The sequence below is a fragment of the Talpa occidentalis genome, unplaced genomic scaffold, assembly GCF_014898055.3.
Source record: "Talpa occidentalis isolate TD23 unplaced genomic scaffold, MPIMG_talOcc4v2.1 talOcc4.9, whole genome shotgun sequence".
NCBI classification, from domain to species: Eukaryota; Metazoa; Chordata; class Mammalia; order Eulipotyphla; family Talpidae; genus Talpa; species Talpa occidentalis.
The window spans coordinates 77,144,234-77,163,218 of NW_023605305.1; the positions used below are offsets into that span (position 1 = coordinate 77,144,234).

General features: G+C 50.8%; 2 protein-coding genes across 3 annotated transcripts; one reads left to right on the forward strand and one right to left on the reverse strand.

Annotated features, from left to right (window-relative positions):
• Positions 1 to 15,080: 15,080 nt before the first annotated feature.
• On the forward strand, positions 15,081 to 15,648 carry DPM3 (dolichyl-phosphate mannosyltransferase subunit 3, regulatory). Its single transcript, XM_037500195.1, has 2 exons — positions 15,081 to 15,131; positions 15,295 to 15,648. Exon 2 carries the CDS (start codon positions 15,300 to 15,302, stop codon positions 15,576 to 15,578), a length of 279 nt encoding a protein of 92 aa, XP_037356092.1. The 5' UTR covers positions 15,081 to 15,131; positions 15,295 to 15,299; the 3' UTR covers positions 15,579 to 15,648.
• Positions 15,649 to 15,676: 28 nt separating this feature from the next.
• On the reverse strand, positions 15,677 to 18,361 carry SLC50A1 (solute carrier family 50 member 1). Of its 2 annotated transcripts, XM_037500193.2 has the most exons (6): positions 18,249 to 18,361; positions 17,883 to 17,960; positions 17,617 to 17,740; positions 16,866 to 17,024; positions 16,501 to 16,620; positions 15,680 to 16,420 (listed from the first exon to the last, which is right to left on the reverse strand). In XM_037500193.2, the coding sequence occupies exons 1-6, from the start codon at positions 18,326 to 18,328 to the stop codon at positions 16,319 to 16,321; spliced, it is 663 nt and encodes a 220-aa protein (XP_037356090.1). In that variant the 5' UTR covers positions 18,329 to 18,361; the 3' UTR covers positions 15,680 to 16,318. The 2 variants fall into 2 exon arrangements, with proteins under 2 accessions (XP_037356091.1, XP_037356090.1); XM_037500194.2 differs by lacking the exon at positions 16,866 to 17,024 and having other exon boundaries at positions 15,677 to 16,420.
• Positions 18,362 to 18,985: the final 624 nt, after the last annotated feature.

An 18,985-nucleotide genomic window follows, 5' to 3' on the forward strand; every position in this document is an offset into this window, starting at 1 on the left:
TTCACAGTGCTGTGCTTAACCCCTTGCACCACCAGGGAGACCCCCCTTTTTGTTTTCATGCCTTCATTTTTTCTCTTCGTCTCACAGCGAAGAGATTAGGAACTTCCTAAGTTTTAGCCAAGTATGCACAATGTTAGAGACAAGGCCATAATCTCTGAGCCTGCTTTGATAGAAATGAGGTCCTACTTCGTGCTCTGCCATGGGGAGTGCGTCTCTGGAGGATGCCTGGGCACCCTCTTGCTGCATGGCATGAGTGTGCACATTTTGCTCAGCCTTGTATTTTCCAGTGCCTTGTGGTGGGCAGTAAAGCTGCCTGCAAAAGAACCTGCCGTCTAGAAAAGAAAATTCTTTTTTTTTTTTTTTAAAGATTTATTTATTTATACAAGCACTGGGTACAGTCAGAAGCGTGGGAGGGTGAGAGAATTCACCAGAGCCAGAGCTGGGAGCAGAGCAGGCAGAAGGACCGAGGTACACTGCTGAGGGGAGCAGCAGGTGGCAGGAGAGGTCTGCGCACCATGTGGGACCCTCACCCGGTGGCCGGGTAGCAGCCAGGGATCGAACCGGCGCTGCAGAGGCTGCGGGCAGCTTCGCAACCCAGCGCTCAACCACTGCGCCACCGGCGAGGCCCGAAAAGAAAATTCTTAAATGGTGGCCTAGGGATTAAGTCTCAGCGCTATCACCTCTATGGCCTGAGCTTGATCCCTGCCAGGGAGCTGACCCACAAGGCACAGCGGACTTCTCCTGTCTAGCCTGCTGCTCCCCTTAGTGTAGTTCAGTAAATCCACCTGTTCTGCTCTCCACTGTCTCTGGTGCATCCTGTCACGCCCCCGCACCTCTGGCCTACACCCCAGTTCTATGCCAAAAAAAAAAAAAAAAAACTTTAATGGGAGGTGAAGTGAGTCAAAGGAGGATTAGAGACTTTCCCCACCCTGTTTGCTTTTGCGACCAGAATCCCAGACCCTCGCTCCTTTCCCTGGACGGTGGGAGTGCTATGCAGTTCACTCGGGATTCCTGCAGAGGGCGCCATGAGCCCGCGTTGTCCTCGACTAGCAACACTTTCATACAATCCTGCACTGAGGCCCGGAAGGGGAGCTGCTGCATTTCAGAATTGTTGCTGGGTCTCCACATGGAAACTCCTTGGAGGACCTAAAAGACTGGCCCATTTGGAAGAACTGAAGCCTGAATTACATCTTGGCCCTCCAGGCCGGAAGTGGAGCAGAGAGTTAAATGAAGACCAGAGCCTCCCCTGAGGGAGTGGCAGCCCTTGACTCCCAACACCTAGTGGTTGACAGGTGGCCATGTGTGGGCCCATCTGAGGGATGAGGGGTAGTCCAAATGGTCCTGGGGGGTGAGGGTGGGGAGGTCCCTGGATGTACAGGGAGGCTGAGTTCTAGATCACACTCAAACCTTAATTTTATTAATCTGGGGTAAAGCAGTGGGCAGAGGGGCCAGGTCCCAGCTCAGGTGAGCAGAGATAGCAGGGGTACCTGGCCACCTGAGGGTACCATGCATCCCAAGATGGGAACTTGGGTGGGGTCAGGCTAGAGGAGGCTGAGGAAGAGACGGAGAGCAGGTACCAGGGCAATGCCAAGGGACCTGGCCACCCACTGCGTAGGCATCAGGGGCAGTATTGCCACAGGACTAATGACCCCTTCCTCAGGGGATGGGTGCATTTACAAGGCAGGTTGGCGCCGATCTTAGTTCTCCACCCTGCCTATCTTGGGTGCCTAGTTGCAGGCTGCCCAGAGACCTACCAATTAACCCTGGCTGGGGTATTCCAGCCACCTAATCACCATCATTAAGTAAGGGGGTGTGAGGCCAGCATGAGTTCTGGAAACCTGAAGGTGAGTAGGATAAAGGTGCTAACCTCTTGGCCCTGGACTCCTGGGGCTGGAAGCCTGTGGGGAGCTAGAGGTGGCCCGCCCCCGGAGGACAGAGGGAAACCAGATGTTTCCTCCTGCTCCCTCACACGTGGCTTCAACACCCTTGACACCCGCAGCCAGCTCCGGAAACAGGAGTAAATAATACGGGGAGGGGGCCCTGGATGTGAGTGGGGAGGGTGGGACAGCAGGCTCCTAGCCCCAGGCACTTGGTCCTTGGGGCAGGAGGTGACAGGACCTGAGAAGAGGACAGTGAGAAGCCAGAGAAGGGCACTGAAGGCTCCCCTACCGGGGCGAGTCTAGACTCCCCTGGGACTGGCACTGGCAAGAGGGGACGCCTGGCATTTAGGGCATGCCAGAGGGTCAGGGCGGGGGTGGGGGCGCCCAGGGCAGGCAGGGAGGGGGAGTCTGCGCCAGGCCTTGGCTCCAGCCCTTTCCGGCCCTTATTGTCCTTGGTGAGAACAGGACGCTGTCCTGTTCCCACTGCCCGGCTCCCCCAGCTCTGCTCCCCAGGGGCTCGGGAAGGATGTTGGGAAACAAGAGAGCCAGAGACTTGTAGAGACAGAGATGCTGAGAGATGCAGAGACAGATACAAAGGGGAAAGGTTCAGTCAAAAGCAAGCATTGAAGCTCATTGTGAGCCTAGCAGCCCTGGGCGCTGTGGGAACCGTGAGAGAATGGGAAGCCGGAGGCCCTGCCCTCGGGACCTCCGGGCTGGCCAGCCCTGTGCACACTCCTTGACTTAGGGTCACTCCCAGAGCTCTCAGCCAAGCCAACAATGGCCGGAACCCTTGTGCAAGCACAGTTGGTGGCACCTAATTGCTTCTCTTCAGGTATATTTCTTTGCCTCCCACCCAGTAAACTATAAGTTTCTCAGAGAGCAAGCTTTGGGATCAAGCTCCCAAATCCTACCCTTTCCCACAGGGCCGAGAGCAGACTGGCCACACACAGGTTGCACTGTAAATGCTATCTGGTGGAGCTCCTTGCTGAGGCAAAGTGAGGAGCCTTAGATCCCCACATCACCTGGGGTGAAGAGCCAAGTGCCTATCCCCTGGCACATAGTGTTTAGACCTATTCCCCCCATCCCAAGCAGCAAGCCATGTAGAGCCAGCAGTGTCCACCCCAGCCTCTGCAGCTGTGGGCCTAGGGAACTTCCTCTCAACTCTCATCTCCCTGGACCCACAATTCTCAGTAAGGGCTCCCTGAGAGATGGGTCTTCTAGAAATGGGAAGAGGTCCCTTCTAACACAGAGGCTCCAGCTGTACTTCTATTTTTTTTAAAAAAGATTTATTTATTTATACAAGCACTGGGTAGTCAGAAGCGCAGGAGGGTGAAAGAATTCACCAGAGCCAGAGCGGGGAGCAGAACAGGCAGACTGACGAAATACACTGCTGAGGGGAGCAGCAGATGCGGCAGGAGAGGTCTGCGTGCCATGGGGATTGAACCAGCGTTGCAGAGGCTGCGGGCAGCTTCGCAGTCCAGTGCTTAACCGCTGCGCCACCAGGGAGGCCCCTAGCTGTACTTCTAAACGAAGGAATAGGGAGGTATGTTTGATATGCTTACATTGAACAAATTAACACTTTAACACAAAATCACAATATCATGATGCTAGTTACAAGATCATGCTGTGGTTTTTAGAAAGTTTTTCCTCTCCAGGGAACTGCATGCCCTCTTCATAATGGAAAGCCCAGTGACGACGGGCATATCACATTCATTGCACTTTTCTACATTTGAAAATTTCATTAAAAAAATCAAATCGGGCTTCCCCTGGTGGCGCAGCAGTTGAGCGCTGGGCTGAGAAGCTGCCCGCAGCCTCTGCAGCGCCAGTTCGATCCCCGACTGCCGGCGAGGGTCCCACATAGCGCTCAGACCTCTCCTGCCGCATCTGCTGCTCCCCTCAGTAGTGAATTTTGTCAGTCTGCCTGTTCTGTTCCCCGCTCTGGCTCTGGTGAATTCTCTCACCCTCCCGTGCTTCTGACTGTACCCAGTGCTTGTATAAATAAATAAATAAATAAATAAATCTCAAAAAAAAATCAAATCACTTGTACGTAAGTCCATTCTTTCTGTTCTATCAGAGTGACAGTGCTGTGGTATGGAACCACACTTGGGCCTAACAGTCATTTGCGCTCCTATGTAAATCAGGCCTGAGGCAAGGTGGGCCTGTGAGGAGCCCTCCCCTGAGAAATGCCCTCACATCAATTGAGCTGGGAAAGCAGTGAGGGTCCCCTACCATTTTAACAGAGGCTGCACTGTCAGGAGGGACTGCAAGAGCCAGATTCTCTCAGTTCAGGCCAGGATCCCACAGAGGAATCCTACACACCCTCTTTCTGGGACAAGAGTTGCCATGAGATCTTAGGCTGCTTCATGGGAATTGCTGGGACCAAGGGATATGTACACCTGTGGGAGTTTCCCAGGAGAGCTCTCCCCTCCCGCTCTCAATCTCCAGCCCCCGTTTCTAGCCTCTGAGACTTAGGCCTTCTCCTGACTCAGGCAGTTTCAGATTCTAGGCAGTATGTAAGAAGCAGGGTCTTGAAATCACACAGACCTGAGTTTTGATTCTGACACTTGCCAGTGAGAGTCCTTGGGCAAACTGAGTGACCTATCTGCCCCTCAGATTCCTTGCCTGTAAAATGGAGCTAATCATACCTGCCTCAAGTGGTGGTGAAGATCTGAATTGAAAAACAATGTGGAAGACCTTAGCCTAGTGCTTAACCTACTAGGCACTGAGCAAATGTATTTTTTTTTTCTATGTGACAACCACCTTGGAGCATTTATCACCAACCAGTCAGTGTAATTAGCGCTTCACAGATACTCTTTTTCAACCTTGACATCAACCTTATGAGGTCAATATTCTTACTCCAAGGGATGTGTGTCAACTTGGTTGGGGAATATTATCCTGGATGTTTCTGTGAGGGCGTTTTTTTTTGTTGTTTTTAAATATTTAATTTATTTATTTTTGCCTAAAAGAACTGGGGTACAGGCCAGAGGCACAGGGGGTGTGTGTGCGAGAGGATTCACCAGAGAGTGTAGGGAGCAGAACAGGCTGATCTAATGAAACACACTGAGGGAGCGGTGGGTGAAAGAGGTCTGCTGCACCAGGTGGGCCCTGGCTGTGGCTCAAACTCAGGCTGTAGAGGTGATAGAACTGAGACTTAACCCCTAGGCCACCAGGAAGGCCCCTGTGAGAGGGTTTTTGAATGAGCTTTACATTGAAAATAGGAGGGAAGCAGATTCCCCTCTATAATATGTATGGGCCTCCTCCAGTCCCCTGAAGAATTCTACCTAAAACCTAGAAGGAAAGGCTGACCTCCCCCTTGAGAGATCCCCAGCTGTGATAATCTCCTTTACATCTGGGCTGGAAACAGACTTTCCCATTGCTCCCACCCTAGATCAGAGGAGGGAAAAGTCTGACAGTGAGACCTTACAGATTTTGGACTGGCCAGCCTCGGTAATAAAAGGAGCCACTTTCCCTAAAATAAATCCGAGAGAGTTTAAAATAACCTGATTATAAGTGAAGGCGGGGCTATAATTAAAATTCAGATCCATCCTTGTTGCCATGTTGTTTAACCAATATGGTTGCAAAACATGGCTGCAACATACCATCTGGTCCCCACCACCTCTCTGACCTCATCTCTGCGCTCTTCCCCATGCTTACTCCATCCCTCCCCCAGCTTCTGAGTGGCCCCTGTGCCAAGTATGCCTTCACTGCAGGGCCTTTGCACTTGCTGTTCCACTGCCTGAAACACTCCATGCCTTAGGGGGCAATGGTTTTCCTCACAGAACTTCACAGTCCTTGAAATATTAACAATTTATATATTTGTGTAGGGTAAATGGCTTTCAGGCTTTTCTGCCCTGCCACCATTAGGATGGCCCTGCTTGATGGGGCACCTACAGTTGTTACATTGTTGTAAGCTGTCTTGTTTACTTCTGTGGGCCATGGGAGAAGCATTGAGATAGTCACAGACAGAAGCTGAAGCAGGAGAAGGGGAGAAAGAAGGCCAGAGAAGTCCAGAGTGAAGACTTGCTGGGACCTTGGAGGCCTGCTGGCCTCCTGGCCCCCGGCACCCCTGCCTGCCATGTACCTGTTTGCCACACTACATGTAAAGCTCAATAAAACCTAAGAAAGCCACCAAGGGCTCCAAAGCTCTCCTTTACCCGGTCTGTTGGATCAGAAAATCTGCTCAGTGGCCTTCCTGCCACTACAATTAGTTTCTTTTTCTTTTTTTAAAAGATTTTTTTATTTATGCATACAAGAACTGTGGTGCAGGCCAGAAGTGCAGGGGGTGAGAGGATTCACCAGAGACAGAGTGGGGAACAGACCAGACAGATTGACCAGAATACACTGCTGAGGGGAGCAGCGGGCGAGACAGGAGAGGTCTGCCGTGCCATGTGGCAAGCTCCCTGGCTGGCCGGGGTTTGAACTTGTGCTGCAGAAGCTGCAGATAGCTTAACAATGCTGTGCTTTGTTGTTTTAAAATATTTAATTAATTTATTTTTGCCTAAAAGAACTGGGGTACAGGCCAGAGCCCCCTGAGCCACCAGGAAGACCCCTACATTTGTTTCTTATCTGCCTCTCACAACTTCTTTGAAACAGGGAATATTTTTTTCATTGAAAGCTTGGTGGAAGGCAGGGTATTTGTCTGTTTTATACATGAGAACACTGCCTGACATGTCGCAGGTGCTCAGTACATATTTGTTAAAAGAAAAACCAAAACCTGTCACTCTTTCAGTTCTTTGCTGAAACTCAACCTCCACCTGTGTCAACTCTACACTCCTGAATTCCCAGAACTAGTCAGCTGTTTCTGTCAGCTGCCAGGCCTGTTCCTGGGGCCCTCCACCCTCAGGCTAGCATCTTTCCCATCTAGGTCTCTCCTAGCTTACCTTCTCTAGGAAACCCTGATTCACCCCACCCTGGCTCCAATCAGCAGCTAATCTCTGATCCACCATCTCCCCTTGAAGCCTGTCTGTAATTTTTTAAGTATGTGTTTTGATGATTGCATATCATGTGTGTCTGTCCTGTCGCCCCTATGGAACTGTGGGTGTCCTGAGGGCAGGAATGGAGTCAACACACCTGGAACCTTTCCCGAGACCCCAGCAAACCTTGGCACCTTGGGCACCCAGAGCCAGGCTAACTCATATGGGTTAGCCTGTGTGCCTTCTAAGGGGTGAAGGACCCCTTGTCCAGAGCTGTCCAAGGCCAAAGACCCTATGTCTGGCAGATGGGGGGGGGGGGTGTTCTCTGGAGTACTTCTATTTTCTGGGACGGGGAGAGCTGGGTCAGTTTCCCTGGAGATCAGTAAATCCGAACCTGTTGTCCTCCTCTCTGTCTCTTACCTCACACTTGCGGCAGCCCTGCTGGGGTACCTGCACTGTGCTTGCTTCTGTAGATACAATGAACCAGGGCAGGCCAGGTTGTCTTTGAGGCAGACAACCAATCTACAGCTCAACTTTTTTCAGGGTTCTTTGACAGCCTGGCCAAGGCTTTCGAAGGCTCATCTCCAGCCACTCCCCCAGGAAGCAGTCTTTATCCCCAGACAGCCGTGGGATTACTCACCACAACCCCATGCTTCTGTGCCTTTGTTCAGCCTTTCCCCTGGCCTTGTGTGCCTGCCCCACCCGGCCTGTACCTGAACAACTCTTACTCATCTGGAAAGGTCTTTCCAGTATCAATTCAGGCTTCAGGGCTGCTCTGAAGTGTCCCCTCCCTGCCAGTCGCTCCCCTCCTCTGTGCGGAAGTAATTGTGCACGTGTCTTCACTTTTGTTGTACTTTAGAACAAGGGACTCACAGATTTGGAATTTCTCTTACAGCAAAAGCAGAAAAGCCCAATAAAAATGAGCTTAGCCATTGGCAAAAGTAACTTACCTCAGAAAGTGGCCCATGAGTGATGGTGGGGAGACCAGGGAAAGGCTATGGGTGCTAAGGTGTATCCTCAGCCCTGCTATGCAGCTAATGACAGCGATTAGTCACAACATTAACACCCAGCGAGTGCTGCCCAGGTGCCACACATTTCTGAAGCACTCTACCTACATTATCCCCTTTAATCTTGAGATCAATACTAGTAGGGAGGATCAATTGTTGGTTCCATTGTAGTGCTGAGAAAATTGAGGCTCAGAGAGGTTAAGTTACTTGTCCAAGTTCACATAGTTGAGTAAAGGAAGGAGCCAGGACCCCAATACCAGGACCAGTGAGCTCTAAAATCCCCCCCATTTTTTTAAAAATTTTTTTTTTAATAGAGGCATGCTTTATTTATTTATTTATTTATTTGTTTGTTTGTTTGTTTGTTTGTTTATACAAGCACTGGGTACAGTCAGAAGCACAGGAGGGTGAGAGAATTCACCAGAGCCAGAGCAGGGAGCAGAGCAGGCAGAAGGACCGAAGGACACTGCTGAGGGGAGCAGCGGGCGGCAGGAGAGGTCTGCGCGCCATGTGGGACCCTCCTCCGGTGGCCGGGGAGCAGCTGGGGATCAAACCGGGGCTGCAGAGGCTGCGGGCAGCTTCGCAACCCAGCGCTCAACCGCTGCGCCACCGGGGAGGCCCCAGCCCCCCATTTTTTTTGTCAGAAATAAAAAATTATTTTTTATTTTTTAAAGATTTTACTTATTTATTTATTATTAATTTTTAAAAAAGATTTATTTATTTATTTATACAAGCACTGGGTACAGTGAGAAGCACTGGAGGGTAAGAGAATTCACCAGAACCAGAGCGGGGAACAGAACAGGCAGACCTAGGAAAAAAACTGCTGAGGGGAGCAGCAGGGCGCCACAGGAGAGGCTGCTCACCATGTGGGACCTGATCTAACCAGAGGCAGAGGCGCTGCAGAGGCTGCAGGCAGCTTTGCAGCCCAGCGCTGAACCGCTGCGCCACCAGGGGAGGCCCTTATTTATTTATTTTTACATATAAGAACTGGAGTGCAGGCTACAGGTGTGGGGGAGGAAGGGCAGGCAGTTTCACTGGAGACAGAGTGGGGAGCAGAACGTGCTAATCTACTGAAATACACTGCTGAGGGGAGCAGCAGATAAGACAGGAGAGGCCTGCTGAACCATGTGGGTGAGCTCCCTGGCAGGGGATCAAAATCAGACCACAGCTGTGATGGTGAGCGCTGAGACTTAACCCCTATGCCACCAGGGAGGCCCAAGAAGATATTTTCATTCCTGCATGGGATGGGGGTGGGTGGGGAGCAGTTGTGGTGGCAGAATGGGTACCTCTGGAAAAGCCTCAACTTTTATCCCCCAAGTTGCCCTGTCCCTCAGACCCTGGTATAATCACATACGCTATGTCCTGCTGTAGCAGCAGAGGGTGGTGATCTGCAAAAAGATTGAAGAGAAAGGAGTTAGGGCATAAAAATCTGCAGATTTTTGTCCAGTGATGTCTAAGGTCAAAGCTGGCAAAGGTGGGGGTGTCTCAGGAGTTTTATTTCTTTTTTTTTAAAAGATTTATTTATTTATGCATACAAGAGCTGGGGTACAGGCCAGAGATGCTGGGGGTGAGAGGATTTACCAGAGACAGAGTGGGGAACAGAACAGGCAGATTGACCGAAGTACACTGCTGAGGGGAGCGGCGGGAGAGACAGAAGTCTGCTGCGCCATGTGGGTTGCTCCCTGGCTGGCCGGGGATCAAACTCACGCTGCAGAGGCTGCGGACTGCCTCAAAGTGTGGTGCCCAACACCTTGCACCACCAGGGAGGCCCCTCAGGAGTTTTATTTCCTGGCCAGGAAGGCTGGGTTAACTTCTCTGGAGACCGTCAATAGCTCACCTGTCCTTCCTCCTGTCCTGCGTCTTGCATTTCTCAGAAGCCCTGCCCTTTCATAGCCTGGCCACCTGTTTGTTTCACTTACAAGAGTCCTGGGCAGGCCAAGTTGGACAACAACAAACCTACAGCTTATCATGCTAAGTGCCGTCTATAAAGGAGAGTCTGGAGCTCAGTGGAGGAAGATGGTGAATGACCCTGCAAAATCGCCCAAGAAGGCTGCTCGGAGGCCATGCTGCTAGAACTGATCATTAGAGAAACATGCACCCACAGCTCTTTGTGACTTTTTTTTTTCTTAAGATTTATTTATTCATGCATACAGGAACTGGGGATTCATCAGAGACAAAGCAGGGAGCAGAACAGGCAGATCTACTGAAATACACTGCTGAGAGCAACAGAGGGTGAGACAGGAGAGGTCTGCCGCGTCATGTGGGATTCTCACCAGCCAGCCGGGGTCGAACTGGCGCTGCGGAGGCTGTGGACAGCTTCACAGCGCTGCGCTCAACCGCTGGCGCCACCAGTGCAGACTCTCTTTGTGACTTTCATGTCTCACATTAAAATTTTTTTAATGCAAGGGGAAATAACTTTGGTATAAAGTGTAAGGTGGAAATCTAATTAAAGTTACTTTTTCAAATGGTAAGCTAGTTGCAAATGGTTTTCAAATAATCCATGCTTCTGGCCTCCCTCGCGGCCTAGGGTTAAATCTGAGCACTCTCAAGGCTATGGCCAGGGAGCTGACCCACATGACGCAGCAGACCTCTCCTGTCCTGCCCACTGCTCCCTTCAGCAGCATATTTCAGTAAGTTGGTCTGTTCTCCCCATTCTACCTCTGGTGAATCCTCTCAGGCCCTGCACCTCTGGCCTACACCCCAGTTCTATGCAAAAATAAATAACTTAAAATTAAAAAAAAATCCATGCTTCATCACTTGCTGGAGATGCCACCTGTGTCCTCTGTTCAATTGGTATAGGTTTGATCTGTTTCTTCACTTTTTATCCGTTCCATTGATCTAGGGAGGGAGGCCCAATATTCTAATGGCTAAGTTTGCAGGCTCTGAAGTCAGGTCATCTGGGGTGTGCCTCAGTTTCCTCATTTGTGGAATGGAGATAATAATAGTACCTACTTCCTATGGTGGCTGTGATGATTGAATGAGATAATGCACATAAAGTGCTCATCACAGTGTCTGGCACAGAATGATCAATCAATGAATGTCGGCTGCAAGGATGATCTGTATCTGCCCTGCCCATTCCTGTACGTAACTCAGAAGGGTGAGAGTACATTGCTTCGAGTGGAATGAAACAGCTCTGCTGCTTACTATCTGTACCACCTCAGGCAAGTCACTTACCTTTTACTATCTCTCTGTTTGAATTTCCCCATTCACTCATGGGGATATAAAAACACCTACCACAGCATGATGTGAAAATTAGACATGTCAATATCACCCAGGACATAATAGCCATCTATCATGCATGACATATATGACACAGAGACACATAATAGCCTCTCAATGAATATTTATTCTTTGCTGATTATTACTACAATGTTAAAGTTTATTATCCGTCCTTATAGATGTTGGGTCAAGCCCTTTATTACCTTTCCCCTGAAATTTTTCTGGGGAGTGGCAGTCTTTCAGGGCTATATCTACTGTGGTGAATAAAATAAAATGTCTGATGCCAAGCCCCCACATTATGCCAATATCTGAAAGTCATTGTGACCAGTGAGGTGTTGACTGTGCTACTGGTAGATTTGAGGGGAAATGACACTTTGAATACAACAGGTTTATTTCTTTTTTAAAAAAGATTTATTTTATTTATGCATACAAGAGCTGGGGCACAGGCCAGAGGCGTGGGGGGTGAGAGGATCCACCAGAGACAGAGTGGGGAACAGAACAGGCAGACTGACTGAAATACACTGCTGAGGGGAGCAATGGGCAAGACAGGAGAGGTCTGCTGTGCCATGTGGGTAGCTCCCTGGCTGGGGATCGAACTCGTGTTGCAGTGGCTGCGGATAGCTTCATAGGTTGTGTTTTAACACCTTGCGCCACCAGGGAGGCCCTGAATACAGCAGGTTTAACATCATATTATTTTGTCTTAAATAAATTTTCAGAGTTTAAGAAGTCAATTCATTAAGAAGTCAATTTCATTTAATGAAAAAGAACAGCTCCTGTGCCTCCCTGGTGGCGCAGCGGTTGAGCGTTGGGTTGCGGGGCTGCCCGCAGCCTCTGCTGCGCCGGTTCAGTTCCTGGACACCGGGTGAGGGTCCCACATGGCGTGCAGACCTCTCCTGCCGCCCGCTGCTCCCCTCAGCAGTGTACTTCCTCACTCTGCCTGTTCTGCTCTCCGCTCTGGCTCTGGTGGGTTCTCTTGCCCTCCCGTGCTTCTGACTGTGCCCAGTGCTTGTATGAATAAATAAATAAATCTTAAAAAAAAAAAAAAAGAACAGCTCCCCCCCTTCAGCTTTTTGCTGCCCCTCCTCCCCTACCTCACACACTCCTCCATGAACTACTCTCAAATATTTTGGCTGCTTCTTTTGGTACTTACCTCTACATTGCAAAATAACAGTCTCATATTATTATTTCATTTTTCTATTTTAGATATAATCGATTGACACCTGCTCTGGAAGATAAGGGGTGATTCTCTAATCCCGACTCTCCTAATGTACCCTTTTCCCACCCTTTCAATTCAAATATACTTCAGTTTTTAGTTAGATCAATATTCAGTGTTTACAATATCATGACTGTGAAAATATTCTTTAGCACTGTGTTATGTAGTGTTTGTACTAAGACTGTGAATCTGTAAAAACTGCTTTTAATTAACATCAAGGACATGGGGGTTAGGCACTCCAGTCTTTAAAAATCATAGACAGGGGCCTCCCCGGTGGCGCAGCGGTTGAGCGCTGGGTTGCGAAGCTGCCTGCAGCCTCTGCGGCGCTGGTTCGATCCCCAGCTGCTCCCCAGCCACCGGAGGAGGGTCCCACATGGCGCGCAGACCTCTTCTGCCGCCCGCTGCTCCCCTCAGCAGTGTGCTTCGGTCCTTCTGCCTGCTCTGCTCCCCGCTCTGGCTCTGGTGAATTCTCTCACCCTCCCGCGCTTCTGACTGTACCCAGTGCATGTATAAACAAACAAACAAACAAACAAATAAGTAAAACATGCCTCGATTAAAAAAAAATGCTTGTCAAAAAAAAAAATCATATACAGGGCCTCCCTGGTGGTGCGAGGGGTTAAGACGCAACCCATGAAGCTATCTGCAGCCACTGCAGCATGAATGTTTGATCCTCAGTCAGGGGGCTACCCACATGGCACAGCAGACCTCTCCTGTCTCACCTGCTGCTTCCCCTCAGCACTGTATTTCAGTCATTCCTCCTGTTCTGTTCCCCACTGTCTCTGGTGAATCCTCTCATCTCCCCACACTTCTGGCCTGCACCCCAGTTCTTGTATGCATAAATAAATAAATCTTTTAAAAAATCATAGGGCCTCCCTGGAGACGCAGCAGGTTGAGCCTTGTGCTGTGAAGCTGTCCACAGCCTCTGAAGCGTGGGTTCGATTCCTGCCCGGACAGGGAGATGGGGCGGCAGACCTCTCCTGTCTTGCCTGCTGCTCCCCTCAGCAGTGTCTTTGGTCCTTCTGCCCGTTCTGCTCCCCACTTCTCTTTGGTGAATTCTCTTGTCCCCCCGCCCCCCGTGCCTCTGACCTGTACCCAGTTCTTATATAAATAAATAAATAATAAATAAATAAATAAATAATTTTAAAAATCATAGACAGTCACAACTTTGCTATTTGAAATTAGTGAGAATGGAATAGCCCACTCTTGCCTGGAGGCTTGAGTCATGTCAATTATGTTGACACAGAGAAGCAGTCTAGGTTTCCAAACTAGGTGCAAAGCTTCAGATAATGGGGTTTTGGACACAACTGTTCTACATTTATCTTAATTATGTAGTTATCTATTATATAATTATCTACAATTAATTATCTTAATTTTGTAGTTTCTAAGTGGACCTTCAGCATACTTCTCAGCCCAGGCTTGTTGATTCTACCTTTCACTTACATCTGTGCTTACCTGGAGCCTATCAAAACACTGCTTCATTTAAATATGACCTAAACTCAACCCTTTCCCATATCCTGTAATGACCCTGTTTTTTCTTTGTTTGATGAGCCGCCCAACAGTTCCGGGAGTTTGCGCTCTCTCACAGCAAGTTAATAGACCTCTCTCTAACTAGTTATGTTCCTAGTGGTCTTTATCAGACTGGCTTTTATCAATTTCCTTTCCTTTCTTTCATAACGCTTTGTTTTTCCTGAGGTTGATAATTGCCTGACCTTTTCTTCCATTTGGTTTTCTACATACGCATAATGAGTTCACCCCCAAAATTCTTTGAAAGATGTATTATACACCTTCTCTCAACATCTCAAACATTATCCGGTTAGGTTATTCCTCTGTTCCCGTTTTTTGTTTTTTTTTTTATTACTTCCTTAAAGACATCTGCCCGGAGACCTTCATCCCTTAACTCTGAGCTGCATTGATTGCTCCCCTACGTTTCCTTATAAAAATGTGACCACTTCTGTTTTAACACTTTCTCAAGGCATCAGGGTTTGTTGTTAAAGCATCTTTCTTTCAAGACTCCTGCCCTTGTCCTCCACCCCAGGTGGGACCTTATGTCTTGACAACTCTATTTCTGTGGGCACTGAAGAAACGTTCCAGTGAAAGAATGAAGAAAAGCCCCCTCTCCTCCCTCACCCGCCCTCCCCCCCCCCAGCCTTTGGCCTGCACTCCAGTTCTACGCAAAAATAAATAAAATTTTTTTTTAAAGATTTGTTTATTTAGGCATACAAGAGCTGGGGTCTAGGCCAGAAGAGAGGGGCGGGGAGGGGGGGAGAGGATTCACCAGAGACAGAGTGGGGAGCAGAGCAGGCAGATCTACTGTAATACACTGCTGAGGGGAGCAGCAGGTGAGACAGGAGAGGTCTGCTGCACCATGTGGGTAGCTCCCTGGCCAGGGATAGAACTCATGCTGCAGTGGCTGCAGATTGCTTCATAGTGCTGAGACTTAAGACTTAACCCCTTGCACCACCAAGGAGGCTCTCTCTCTCTCTCTCTCTCTCTCTATATATATATATATATATATATATATATATATATTTATTTATTAAGAATAAATAAGTGAAAGAATGAATGTTCTGGGCAGGAGTAAATTTAAGAGGAACGTTATCACATTCCCACATTGTTGCAAGGATTAAGGGAGTCCTCAGGCTTTCTAAAAACCCCACGACAGCCTGGAGCTGGGTCCCGCGGAAGAAGCAGCAGCTCTGCAGCCCCTCGCGACCCAGATCACGGTTTGTGGAGCATAGTCGGCTGAAATCAGACTGGATAACGCCATCATTGGGAGCCCGCGGCGCCGCCACGCGGACTACGACTCCCAGAATGCCGAGCAGGGGTGAGCACGCGCAGTAGAGGACTTCCGGCTGCCGCTGCTGCAGCCGCGCGCGCGGAAGGGGAGAAGCCGGGAGCATAGGTAGGTGTAGTTTGACGGCTTGCAGGGGAGGGCGAGAGCGACGGAGGAGTGGTGTTGAGGCTCGGTGCTACCGAGACGGGGAGGGAGGACAGGGAATGGGTCTCAGATGAAGCGGGAGTAGCGGAGTGGAAGCGACCTCCACCTTTTCTTTCTTTTCCCGCAGTGACCATGACGAAGTTAGCTCAGTGGCTTTGGGGACTAGCGCTCCTGGGCTCCACCTGGGCAGCCCTGACCATGGGAGCTTTGGGCCTGGAGCTGCCCTGGGCATGCCGGGAGGTCCTGTGGCCACTGCCCGCCTACTTGCTGGTGTCGGCCGGCTGCTACGCCCTGGGCACTGTGGGCTATCGCGTGGCCACTTTCCACGACTGCGAGGACGCCGCTCGCGAGCTGCAGAGCCAGATCCTGGAGGCACGAGCCGACTTAACCCGCAGGGGGATGCGCTTCTGACACCCTAGACCCATCCCCGCCGGGCAGCCCTCCCTTCCATCCCTCATTAAAGAGCGAGTTTATTTTCTAACTTTGTTTGAGTATGGAGAATGGGAATTGAGGTTCTCTGTGCCGGGTGTCGAGAACCACTTTTCTGAGGACATCTTTTCTTTTTGCATGCTGTTGGTGTTCCTCCTTTTGGCTCCAAAGGAGGCAAAGATCCCCCTCAAAATCTCCCAGGATGCAACTGTCATATCATTGCCTTGGTCCTTTTAACCCTGCGGTGAAGTACTAACTGAAGCCTGACTATCATTCATCACAACATCCAAGCCTTGCTCTTTTTAAGGTCTTCGGTCTTTCCAACCTCTGGGTTCTTTCTGATACCTTTTCTGAGCCAACTGTGCCAGCCCAATAATAACTGGATGGGGCAGTGCCGGTCTGCCTTTCACAAAACAGGACATGTTAAGAATCACTGAACAGAAAATGAGCCTTGATGCGCAGGGGTAACGGAACATTTTATTTTTAAGGCACATTCTAAAGAGTTCACCCCAACCTCCAAAAGTAAAAAATATAATCTCTAAAAAATTAAAGTGATTCATCTTTTAGTTCCCACCCAATCTTCTAAATAAATCTCTTTGGTCCCTCAGTTCTCAAAGTTGTCTCTTGAAACACACATGGAGCTAGTCAGCAGGGACAGCTGAAGTGAGGAACTCTTTGGTAAAAGGTTGGCATTAAGGTGCCCTGTGGTCAGGTGAACTCCCTCAGGTTTGCAGGAGCTGATAGTTCCTGTCTTTCTCCTTGGGGTACTTCCAGAAAAGCCAGAGTCGAATGTAGCTTGTGAGCACTCCTGGAAGGTTGGGCACCTGAAATCACATGGCTGCTATGAAGAGAGGAGCTGATTTTCCACTTTTCACACCTGTCTCCCCATCCTTGTTCTGCTTACCATGATGTAGGGGTCTCTGTGTTGAAACCCATAGAGGGTCCAGCAGGCAGAGGAGAAGAGAGAGGCAATGGTGAGTGAGAAGGAGAGGCGTTGGGTTGATTTAGTCTGAATGATCTTGACCTGTGGGAAAGGATGAAAGACACTCCTAGGCCAGACAGTAAAATTCCTACCTTAAGAATTTTATCAGAAAGAGATCAAGTATCTCCTGTGAGCTGCTGTTAGCCAATGTATCCCTCCTGCCTCCCATTCACCCGCCTCTACTGCCTGTCTCCTTCCAGGATTCCCTTACTCTGGAGTGTAAGCTAGTCTCTGGTAATGGAAGCCTGATCCTTATCTCCCCCCACCTCCCTGGACACCAAACTCACCAAATCAGCCATTGGTGAGAGGTACATACAGATGGTGAGGATACAGCAAAAGAGGCCCAGCTGCTGAAGCTGGTCCTCCTCCGGCACCAGGAACCAAAAGTAGCCAAAAGCCAGGAGAAAGACCATCAGTGTGGCTGCAGTCTGAGGGAGCACTACACGCTGTAGGGGAAAGAGTAGCCTTACTTCTAGATGTGCTATGAGTCCTCCTAGGACTCTCAGCAGGAATGCCTCCTGCCTCCCCGCCCCTCACGCCCCCCTCCTCCAGTTGGGGGGGCCAACTTTGCCTAAGTCTCTGGTGTTGTACTTCTCACAGCTGCTTTCCCACCAGTGACTTGAGCACATGTCTAATCCACTCACAGTGCTGTGGCTTTCTAGGGAGTCCTGTCTTTGTGAGGTTGGTACACACAGTAGGAACCTAATAAATACTCGGGTGATTGAGTGGGGAAGCAGAGCTAATTATCTCCTTCTCAGTCACTGTTCCTGCCTCTGAAGGATCTATGAAGACAAAAGCCCTTTCTCTTCAGCTTGTTGGGGAGCAAGGAACCATCAGGCTAGGCAAGGCTGCCAGCCTGGACAGAATGAGGGGCAGGTGTGTCTCAGAAGGTTGGCTTCATGGAGGAAGATTGCAAGGCTGGAGGGGTCTTCCAGGAAAAGATGACGGGGCTAGCTTGTAAGTCTTCTAAGAAGCAGTGTTTGCCTTGCCAACAGGGAAGGGCCGGCAGCGGTATTGTGTCCAAGGGAGGGCTTCTACCTTCTGAGGGCAGTAGTGCAGATACACCAAGACACAGAGGGTCTGCAGCACCGTGCCCACGGCATTGACGACGATTATGGTCCCATCTCCTATTAAGGCTCCATAACTCAGCCAGCTCAGGGTGCTGCAGGGTGGAGGGGAGGGACATTCGCCCACGGGGGTTGAGTGTGGGAGAGGGACCCCAGGGTCCTCTTCCAGATTTCTCTTCACCCCACACCCCTCTCCCCTGAGACAGCCTTTCCCGCAGCAGCCATCTCCCCTCTCACTTGACATCCGTGGTGAGAAAGGGCAGGAATTGGACACTGTCCACGCTCCGGGTGATCCACATGTGCCTGATGTCCGAGCTGTAACGGGGCCCCGAAGGCAGGGGTGACAAGTGGGAAGGGAGGCTACTGGGGAGTTGAGACCCCCAAAGCCTGTGCTCCTCCCCAGACAGCTCCCGGGCTCCGCCCTCAGCTCTCTGGCCTTTTCCCTCGGGTCCAGAGATCAGCCTCGCCCAGCTATCCCGGCTCCCTCCCCACAATTCCAATTTGACCCCAGATTCCGGACGCAGCCTGGGGCTGCGGCCCCCTCTGAATCCCCTCTTTCCTGACTTCCTGGTCTTCCCCAGCCCGGCCCGGCCGCGTCCTCACAGGCCGGTGGAGAACATGCAGAGGGTGAAGAACACGCAAGCTGCGGACAGGAGCGAGTCGGTCACGCCGCCCGCCTCCATCCCGCAGGCTGTGGGGTCCCGCGCTCGGCGCGAGGCCCGGACAAGCTCGGTCTGAAACCCCGCGACGCCGGAGCCCCGCCCCTCGTACCCCAACTCCGCCCCCGGGCGCTCCCCCCGCCCGGAAGTTGGAGCGGAACTTGGCCCACCCCGGGAACGTCAAGCGGGAACTCAGGCTCCGCCCCGCCGAGCGAGCGCCCGCGCCTCTCCCGACGGCTCGCGGGGCTTCTGAGCCCGACGTGCCCTCCAGACCCCGGCGGGCTCCCTCCCTCGGGCTTCGAGGGCACCCGCGGCCCCTCACTACTTGCTACCTCCTCGCCCTCAGCCATAGCTCTTCCCCACAGGCCCGGGAGCCTGCGTGGTGAGCTTCAAAACAAAATGTTGCTGGACTTCTCTGTGCTAAAAAAAACGGTTCCCAGGCCTCCCTGGGGGTGCAGGGGGTTAAGTCTCAGCACTGAAGCTATCGGCAGCCACAGCAGCACGAGTTCGACGCCCTGCCAGGGAGCCAGCCAATGGCGCAGCAGTCCTCTCCTGTCTCGTCTGCTGCTCCCCTCAGCAGTCTTAGTCTGCCTGTTCTGTTCCCCGCTCTGTCTCTGGTCAATCTTCTCACCGCCCCTGCCCCTGTGGTCTACACCCCAGTTCTTATATGCATAAAAAAAA

Coding starts and splice junctions, on each gene's coding strand:
- DPM3 (XM_037500195.1), top strand. CDS start 15,300: ATGACGAAGTTAGCTCAGTGGCTTTGGGGACTAGCGCTCCTGGGCTCC.
- SLC50A1 (XM_037500193.2), bottom strand. CDS start 18,328: ATGGAGGCGGGCGGCGTGACCGACTCGCTCCTGTCCGCAGCTTGCGTG. Junction 17,961..18,248: donor TGCATGTTCTCCACCGGCCT/GTGAGGACGCGG, acceptor GCCCCGTTACAG/CTCGGACATCAGGCACATGT. Junction 17,025..17,616: donor TGCACTACTGCCCTCAGAAG/GTAGAAGCCCTC, acceptor TTTCCCCTACAG/CGTGTAGTGCTCCCTCAGAC.